Genomic DNA, 8,363 nt, shown 5'->3' with positions numbered 1-8,363 from the left:
CAGGATTGTTCTTCACTCGTGAGCACAGGGAGCATTTTCCCACAGGGACAGCAAATGAAAGGAATGAGTTTATTCCTCTTTCCCCAACGCCACCTCCATAGGCACATCAGTGCTATTTTAACATCAACAGCTGTAATTAAAAAAAAAAAAATACTATCAAGACCTCTGTGAGTCCTGCTACAGCAAATATACATAAAAAGACAGTGACAAAACATTTAAACTCCAAAACTGGCAGGAATACAGAGAGGCAGTAACTTCATTTACTCCCTCATCGAGCCCAGCAGCTCCTGTTTTTCTCTGAATAGCAGCTGTGGTCTCCCAGGTGGAGGCTGTTGGCCTCTGAATGGAGCAGAAGTTGCCTGCTCCCTCTTTAGTAGGATGGGGAAGGGTCTTTTGGTGACGGTTCCTTGTGTCCTGCCTGGCTCCTGTAGGTGTGAGAGACTGGTGAGGAGGAGGAGGTGGCAGTGGGCTCCAGGTGCTGTGGGACTGTGTCCTGTCCTGGGGCTCTGCCTTTGGAAGCTGGAGAGGCCCTGTGTGCCCTTTCACATCTCATCCCTCCTCTGGCTGCCACTCTTGTTTCCAAGGTACTGTTGTCTTGATATTTGGTTCCTCAAAGGGGAGAGAGAAGCAACAAATTTACTGAAATTATCTTGATGTTATTTTGTTCTCTTGTGGGGTTTCTTGTGTGAAGGGTGTATCTCCTCTATTAACTCCCATTAATATCAAACATCTACTATCCTATTAATAGGATTTGCATATGGAAAGGAAGAGGATTGACCTTTAAATTCATTAAATAAAGCAAATTTAAAAAAAATAATTTTAGTTAAAAGCATTAGTGTGATGAAAAATAGAAGAACAAATACATAGACATCAGTATCTGGGCTTTCATTAACACTAACGAGCAAATTATTGCAAGGGAAGATTTGCATCATTGGAATACGTATTCCAGCCTCCATACTGATATATGTGATGCAGGGTTATCTTTGTATAGCTCCTCTTTCAGAATATATTTTCTTTTTATAAAATAGCCTCTTTTTAACTCCCATTGGGGCTCTCCTTATAAATGAGGAACTGGTCCTCAAGGGACTGGCCTGGCTAGAAAAGTGTGTTATTAGGGAAAAAAAAGTGCATATTAGAATACTAAGCAATATAATTAGCTCATTTCTTTGTTTTTTTTAGAAAATCTTAAAAAAAAAGTAGAGCCAAGTTTAATTAAACATATTCTCTGGATGTTTGAATTGTGTAAGAATTAGAAAATCCTGTTGTATTTTAGAGGGATTAATTGCATCAATTTAAGGTTCTTGCTCTAATCTCCAATATGCAGTCAGGTATCATTGCTGCTCTTGCAAAGCAGGTACAGTGCTGCAAATAAGTGATGTTTGCCCACAAATCTGAGGCCACAAGCTGCCCCTTGGGTGGACATTCTCAGCCCGTGAGTGGTAATTAATGTATTCATCTTCTAATCTTTTAGACAGGAAAAAACATAGGTTCTCTATAGCGAAACTGGCTAAATCTGCAGATTCAAAATATTATAGTTCCTAATGATAAATATTGATTTACACGTGTTGAAAAGCTTCTGTTGCCTTCACAGCAAGGAGTCTAAAATATAATTAGATTAGTAATGTTTCTGCCACCAAATCACTTTTTGAGGCTGATTCTTGAGACACTGATGTTCAGAGGTCTCAGGATCTCCAGCATTGCTTTGCTCTTAGGTCTTAACCCATCTGTGTCTCAGCTTTCCAAAACACAGCCCTTTGTAAAGTACTTTGAGATACTTGGATGAAACTTGCTGTCTGTCCAAAGTAGTATTAATCAGTATTTTTTGCTATTTTGTTATGCAGCTCAATCTATAAAACCAGCTATTTATTCCGATCCTGTTCTATCTCAGGCCCCCACAAGTAGGAAGAGGTGAAATGTTTCAGGTTATTCTGCTCAGAGCTCAGCTAATGTCATCTGCTGAATACAGCTCTAAACATCTGAAGCTGGTGAAATTAAATAAAGTGTGAGCATCCTTTAGTCTGGAGCTCTTTGCCTTTAAAACAATTACTCATGGTAACCTTAACAATGGTATATTAAGAAAAAAAAATCCTCATAAAAGAATGTGGTGTTAGGATGGAGCTCTGCCTGATATTAGAACAATTATGGAGCAGATGCATCCACTCTGAACAAAGTGACCTTTTCATCAAGTTACAAAACATTAAAGGTTAAAGAATGTTTGAAAGGAAGTTAATACTTTTAAAACATTAGAAAAAAATTGCCATTCTTTCAGGACCTGACCAAAATCAGTGGGAAACTATGAGATGACTGTTTAGGCACATCCAGTCATAATTTAAGCAACTCTTATTACAGAAGGATATTAGCTATTTTATATCGTCTGTTTTATTTTACAATTAGAGGTGCTTTTTCAGAGAAGAAATGAGATTTGATAGGAATAAATACCCAATGACAGAAACCTGCTCTAAAGCTTGGCTAATTGCAATTTTAAAGTCGCATTTCTTCCTCTCCATTGTGTACAGAGGAGAACAAAGAGAGGGAATCAATGGTGGTGTCAGATTTTCTTAGTTTCCACGTTTCACCTGACCCGGGCGGTGCAAACCCCAGTGACCAGCCGGGGAGCAAAGCGCCGCGGCTCCTGCCCCGCGCTGCCCCCGCACACGGCGGGGACGCGGCTCCTGCTCACCCAGGGCCGCCCGGGAGGGGACAAGTGCCCGGGACCACCTCCGGGGTGCGGGACAGGAGCGGGGCGCCCGTCGCCCTCTCGGGGCTCGGGGCCTGCTTGGTGTATGCCCGGACAGCGGATCTCTGACATTTCCATTAATTTTTCCCGGCCAAGGGGTGAGGGTGGGGGATGCCGGGTGCCGCACACGTTGTTGGACCCCGCACACGGCCCCGCAGCGCCCGGGCCCCGCGCTCTCCCTGCGCGATAAATTCAGTGCAGCCCTCCCTGAGCAGCAGCCGCCGGGCACGCGGGGAGTGGGAATTCGGGATTTACGGCCCGGCGGCCCCGCCGGGGCTGTTTTTGTGTCTGTGTCCTGGCGGCCCCGCTGCGGGGTCAGAGCGCGGGGGAGGAGGAGGAGGAGGAGGACGAGGCGGGTCGGGGCTCAGAGAGCCGGTCCCCCTCCTCGGCCCCGTGCGCGTCCTCGCGGGGGCACCGAGCTCCGTCCGCTCTTTGGGGCCGGCGGGGGCGGCTGTAGCTTTTCCCTTCCCTCGGCGGTCAGTGGGGCCCGGAGCGGGTCAAGGTGCGCTACCGGCAAATGGGCAACTTCTTAAAGATAAACTTCCACGTCTCAGTGCAAGCGCTATGTGCCAAACGCTAAAGACCCGCCTGGGAAGGAAGTTTCTGTGAAAAGAAAGAAGGTTTTTGCTCGAACTTAAGCTTTATCAACTTCCCACTTCAAGTATTTTTTTTTTTTAAGTGTATCTGTGCACAACAAAATCTTCATTGCGTCCAGTCACAGGCGGTCAGCAGAGAAGCAGCCGTGCCAGCTGTGCGATGGGAACTTTGAGGTGATGCGAGGAATAAGAGGGGAATCCCTTCCCCTTCTCCGGGATCCTCCAAATGCCTTTCAAATTAGCCAGCCCTGAGGATCATTGCCAGGCTCCACAAAGGCGTTCCCAAAGCCTGCAGCCAGTAAAACTTTGTGTAGGTAAAATTAGCTAAAGCCCTTCTGCTGAGACAACAGCCTTTGTTGTCACATGTGGTAGAGTTCCAGGATTTGTAACTATTTTTCATAAAAGGTTTTCCTGCTGCCCCAGTCAATGCATTACGCTACAGTAGCTCTGAATGGTATCGCTTATTTCCTTCAAAGCAGCGGCCGCTTGTTTCTTCAGAGACCTCAAGTCCTTTCAAGGACTTCAAGGGGGGCAGAAAAATGTGATAGCTGAGGGGGGACTGAATCGCGCCGATAGATCTTATTTTAGCGGCATCATCGCCACAGGGCGCGGCCCCTGGGAGCGCGGCGGGTGCCGGGGCGGGCGCTGGCCGGGCCGAGAGGGGCTCAGCCCGAGGGAAAGCCCAGCTGGAACGAGGGAGAGCCGGAACAACTCGGTGGCCGAGGGGGAAGGCAGAGTCGCTGCCACCGCCGCGGGGACGCGCCGGGGACGGCTCTCCGTGGGGAGGGCAGCAGCGGCGGCATCATCCCGCAGAGCCGCGGCCGGGCCGAGTTTAACTTGTTGGCACCCGGAGGGGCGGGGGGGCTTCTCCTCCGCGGGGCCCCGCGGGAGAGGAGCCGCTGCCGTCGGCCGTCGCCGCGGGGGACGGAGGGAGCGTCCGCCGCGGGCACCTCCGGGCTGCGGGGGCTCGCTCCGGTGCAGCTGCGGGGTCCCCGGACCGGGCCGGACCGCTCCGCTCCGCTCGGTCCTCTGCAGCGCCCCACTGCTCCCTCGGCCGAAGTTTCCACCCCTTTTCTTACCTACTGTCTTGATGTTTTTCTTGGGGGGATGTATTTCTGATATCTGCGGTTGGGTGAGGAATTACTGTCAACTCTGGAGGGAAGCGAATCGATTCGGACAAGATTACCTCCAGCTTAAAATAAGGCTTCCAAATATGAAGACACTGGGCGTACTTAGACTTGCCCTTTTTCCCCGTGCTCTTGTCGAAATGCCTGGTCCTGATTGCAAGGGCACAGCTTTTCCAGTTCTGATTTTCTGGGGCTTATTGCATGTCAGAATTGTAAAAGTCCTCTGGACAATTTACAGACAAAACATCTGGTTCGTTAAAGCAAAGCTACTGGACTAAGACAAACAAACTTTGCTGCTGTGTAAATTTCACTTACCCAAACAATTTACATTCAAGCAAAGATTTTTAGCCCGAAGAAAAAACTTTTATTCATTTGTATTCAGGAGGTTTGGGAATTCACAGGCATTTTAAAATAATTTTGCTCTAATAAAGTTATGTAGATATTACAAAATGTCTTTGTTCTCTTCTCAGATAATTATCGCTGCTATAATGGTTATTGACAACACTTTGTATTTTACAGAAGCGCAGTATCGTTTTCGGACGCGGGCAGTGGGGTTTTTTAAACAAACTTGTCAGATCCGTATTCATCTGGTCCAGCCTTAATGAAAGCTGCTGCTTCTTTGTTCTTCGCCAGGAGAAACCCAAGTACTTCCAGCATTTCGATGGTGCTGCCGAGGCATAGGGCAGGAGGGCAGGCTGTGCCCTGGCACAGAGGGCCGGGGGTGCCCGGCGGGACCGGCCGCGGGGCCGCCGCGTTGTGCGCGCCCGGTGCCGGCGGCGCCTCCGCGGGGCTCCCCCAGCCCAGCCCGCGGTCCGCCCGGGGCTGCGGGGGCTGCCCGGGGTAGGTGAGGCCCCCGGCCGCCAGCCCGGCCCCTCTGCCCCCGACAGCCGCTGCCCCGCACCGGTGGCTCCAAAGGCCCCGGCTCGCCGGTGCCCGACCCTTCCCCCGGGCCGGGGGCACTCGGGTACTTTCTCGCGGGTCCCCGCCGGCTCCTCTGCCCCGCTGGAAGGGGAGGCGCCGGCAGAGCCGGGCCGGGGCCGCTCGGTGCTCGAGGCTGACCCCCGGAGAGCAGTGAACCGGTGCGAACAGCGAGGGAGAGCAGCCACACACGGGCACCTCGGCGCACGCCGCTCCTTGCCTTGTTTGCAGGGAGCAAGTGGCGAAACATCAACACGCTGCTCGGGAGAGAACAAGGTTAAAGCCCGGGTAAAACACGCTGGTTTCTAAGAGGCGGCCGTTCCAAGTTTGCTAAACTTCCTCACTGATCCTCTTTGGCCGTTCCCATAGCCAGCAGTTAATTCCAGGGGTCCTTTGTCGGCTCAGCTGCTGTCTCCGCTCGTGCCAGGGGACGGGAGGGGTGTCTCGGGCAACTGGTGGAGTTTTGGCGTAGGGGAATGAAGTGAGCAGGAAAATGTACACCAAAGAAAGGCACTAAGCAGCGTCCAGTGGTGAAAGATAAAACATTCTTAGCTGATGGAAAGTTCAGGAGTGATGGTTATCTAATTATGTGACTTATAAATAATTGGTACCTTAGTTTAAAACTGCTGGAAAGAGCGAGCTTAGGGCTGAGCCTCGTATGCTGAGCCTTTGTAGATGGAGTCTGCTCAGCCTTCGATTTGATGCGTTATGTTTGGAAGTGTTACACTTCATAAAGTTGCGGGTTCCAGCTTTCTGGAATAGATTGTGACCCCGAAAGAAGCCGACGCACATGAAGGCATCTGCACTTCCCTCTGTAAATCGTCTGTTAGAAAGTTCAATAGATTTTTTTTCTTCCTTTTTAAAAAAAATTAATATAGTTAACAACCAAATTATTCCCCAACTTCCTGAGCATTTTGGCACTGAGTTGTGAATGTGTAAGCGCAGGGCATGTGTCTGTGTGCACGTATATCTGCTGCCTTTCTCTTTCACACACAGGAGAATTATTATTTCTAACTGAACTCAGAAAGTTCCTCCAATTACTTTTTACGGAAAGTTTCACTTATTTCATTACCCCCCCCAGTCCCAGCTCGGCGCACTGGTACGAGCCCATCACTCTCCACTGCCGGCGCGTGTGGGCCGCCCTTTGCAAAGCCAGGTAAGCGCTGTTTGCACAAACCTCCCCACGCAGCGGGGCCGGGGACCGTCTCGCGTGTTTGTTTGCGTTAAGTGACACCGCTCAGCTGCTGAGGTGCCACCTGCCAGCATCTTCCACGCAGGCTGTGCTGCGGGAGGCAGAGCTCTGCTCGGGAGCCTGTTCCAACACAAATGCCACCACATGCATAAACCCACGCCCGCGTGTGGGAGAGCGCACCCGCGGGAGGAGGCTGCGCACCCCGCCGGGCACCCGGGCCCAGCCAAGCGGGCAGGGGCTGACATCCCTCCTGCGGGCTGAGGGTGATACAAAGTCGGTGAGAAATGAGCAGATTTAGGGAGAGGGAAACGGAAGGAATAAAAAAACTTCTTCCAACTTGCAACCGCCCCAAAATTCGGGATTGGTCGCTGCAGCGCGTTCCTCGGGATGCCCCCGTAGCCAGCTTGAGGAGAATCGTGATCGTCACTGGCTTTAGTGAGGGCTTTCGTATATTTCTGAACAGCCTTCCCAGGACTGCAGTGACTACACTCGCGCCGTATCGTTTTAATTTTGCTGTAGTTTTCAGGGCGCTTTACCAGCGCCTGGTGGCAGAGCGACCTTCCTCCTGCGCTCCGTGCGGCAGGCAGGGACAGAGCCGCCTGGGGCTCCCGAGGCTCTCGGCCGAGCATCCCAAAGTTTGTTGCAGCCTCTCCCGCTCCAGAGCTCGGAGGAATCCTCCATGTTGCGCAGCGCGGGCCGGCTCGGTCGGCAGCCCCTGAGCCCCGGGTTCGCCTCTCGCCGGCTCCGCGCTCGGTGCGGTCCCGCGGAGCCGGGAGCGCAGCCGGGCTGAGCCCCAGCCCCTGTCCCTGCCCCTGCCCCCGGACGGCAGCATCCTTCGGAGGGGGGTGGGGGGCGTGAATTATTTAGGTTTTCCATTTCTTAATTCCTACTTAAAGGGGGAGGAGGGAGAGGGGAATGAACGAGCTATTAACCGCAGCCGAGCCGCGCTTTCCCGAGGATGTCTAACATTTGTAAATACTTATGCTGCGGCTGGGTCCCCTCCTCCCCGGTTGTTTAGTATGTCGGTTATTTGTACCGAATCCCGGTCTGCGTAGCGTCTGATGTGTTGTCGTTGCAAATGTGCGGCCGGGGTGACACTGATGGATGCGCCAATGGTGAGACGGACAGATGTTAGGGCGGATCTAGCGGCACGCACCGCCGCGGTGCGAGCCCGCCCGCCCGCCCCGCCGGGGCTGCCCGCCCGCCCGGCCCCGTCCTGCCGCACGGCTCACCCACGCCCGCACACACTCACACACACGGGCGTTTTTGGGGAAGCGGGGTGGGTGGGGGGGGAACATCTCCGTGTCGTCTCTTAAGCAGATCTGATCGCTCCTTCTGTGAGCAGATACTGTAACTGTGAGGAGCAACCAGCGAGTATCAATGAGATGGAACTGAGCGAGTTTGGCAGCAGAAGCGGCAATTGACAACTCACCATTTTCTTGTTTGCAAGAGAAATGTTTCGTTTTCCCCCAACAGTAGCAATTTCCCGGGGACTTTAGGCGACTGCGATTATTTTTTTCATCCTAAAGATCAGCTTAGGAAAAAAAAATCAACTCATAACAATAATAATCAAAAAAAAAATATCCCAAAACCTTCTCCACCCGTCACGTAAAGTGTTTGAATTTCCTGCAACTTGAAAGGGAAGCGAGAGCCCGAGAGCGGCACGGCGGCTTTATAGGATGTGAAGACGCAACAACATCTGCACTTAGTCAGGTATTTGGAATTATCCCAACTCTCGAAGAATGGGGGCGAGAGAGTGGAGATTTTTTTTTTTTTTTGATCTTACCGTAAAA

At 51.6% G+C, this 8,363-nt stretch overlaps 1 protein-coding gene across 5 annotated transcripts; it reads right to left on the bottom strand.

The window, feature by feature from the left end:
* Nucleotides 1-5,352: 5,352 nt before the first annotated feature.
* LOC113956911 lies at nt 5,353-8,357 on the bottom strand. 5 transcript variants are annotated; one of them, XM_027663924.1, is made up of 4 exons: nt 7,823-8,357; nt 6,556-7,667; nt 5,990-6,201; nt 5,353-5,891 (listed from the first exon to the last, which is right to left on the bottom strand). In XM_027663924.1, exons 2-3 carry the CDS (start codon nt 7,197-7,199, stop codon nt 5,991-5,993), a joined length of 855 nt encoding a protein of 284 aa, XP_027519725.1. In that variant the 5' UTR covers nt 7,200-7,667; nt 7,823-8,357; the 3' UTR covers nt 5,353-5,891; nt 5,990. The 5 variants fall into 5 exon arrangements, 4 of the variants coding, with proteins under 4 accessions (XP_027519725.1, XP_027519726.1, XP_027519723.1 ...); XM_027663925.1 differs by having other exon boundaries at nt 5,353-5,830; XM_027663922.1 differs by having other exon boundaries at nt 5,353-6,201; nt 7,823-7,924; nt 8,003-8,357.
* Nucleotides 8,358-8,363: the final 6 nt, after the last annotated feature.

This window comes from Corapipo altera, unplaced genomic scaffold (assembly GCF_003945725.1).
Source record: "Corapipo altera isolate COAL_440 unplaced genomic scaffold, ASM394572v1 224, whole genome shotgun sequence".
Lineage (NCBI taxonomy): Eukaryota > Metazoa > Chordata > Aves > Passeriformes > Pipridae > Corapipo > Corapipo altera.
Note: the sequence above shows the minus strand (reverse complement) of the source record. Positions and strands in the feature narration are given on the sequence as shown.

Bases quoted from the DNA above. Each gene is read 5' to 3' on its own strand.
- LOC113956911 (XM_027663924.1), bottom strand. From the start codon at position 7,199: ATGCTCGGCCGAGAGCCTCGGGAGCCCCAGGCGGCTCTGTCCCTGCCT. The intron at 6,202-6,555 runs GTTTGTGCAAAC...ACTTTCTAACAG, and splicing joins CGGCCCCGCTGCGTGGGGAG to ACGATTTACAGAGGGAAGTG.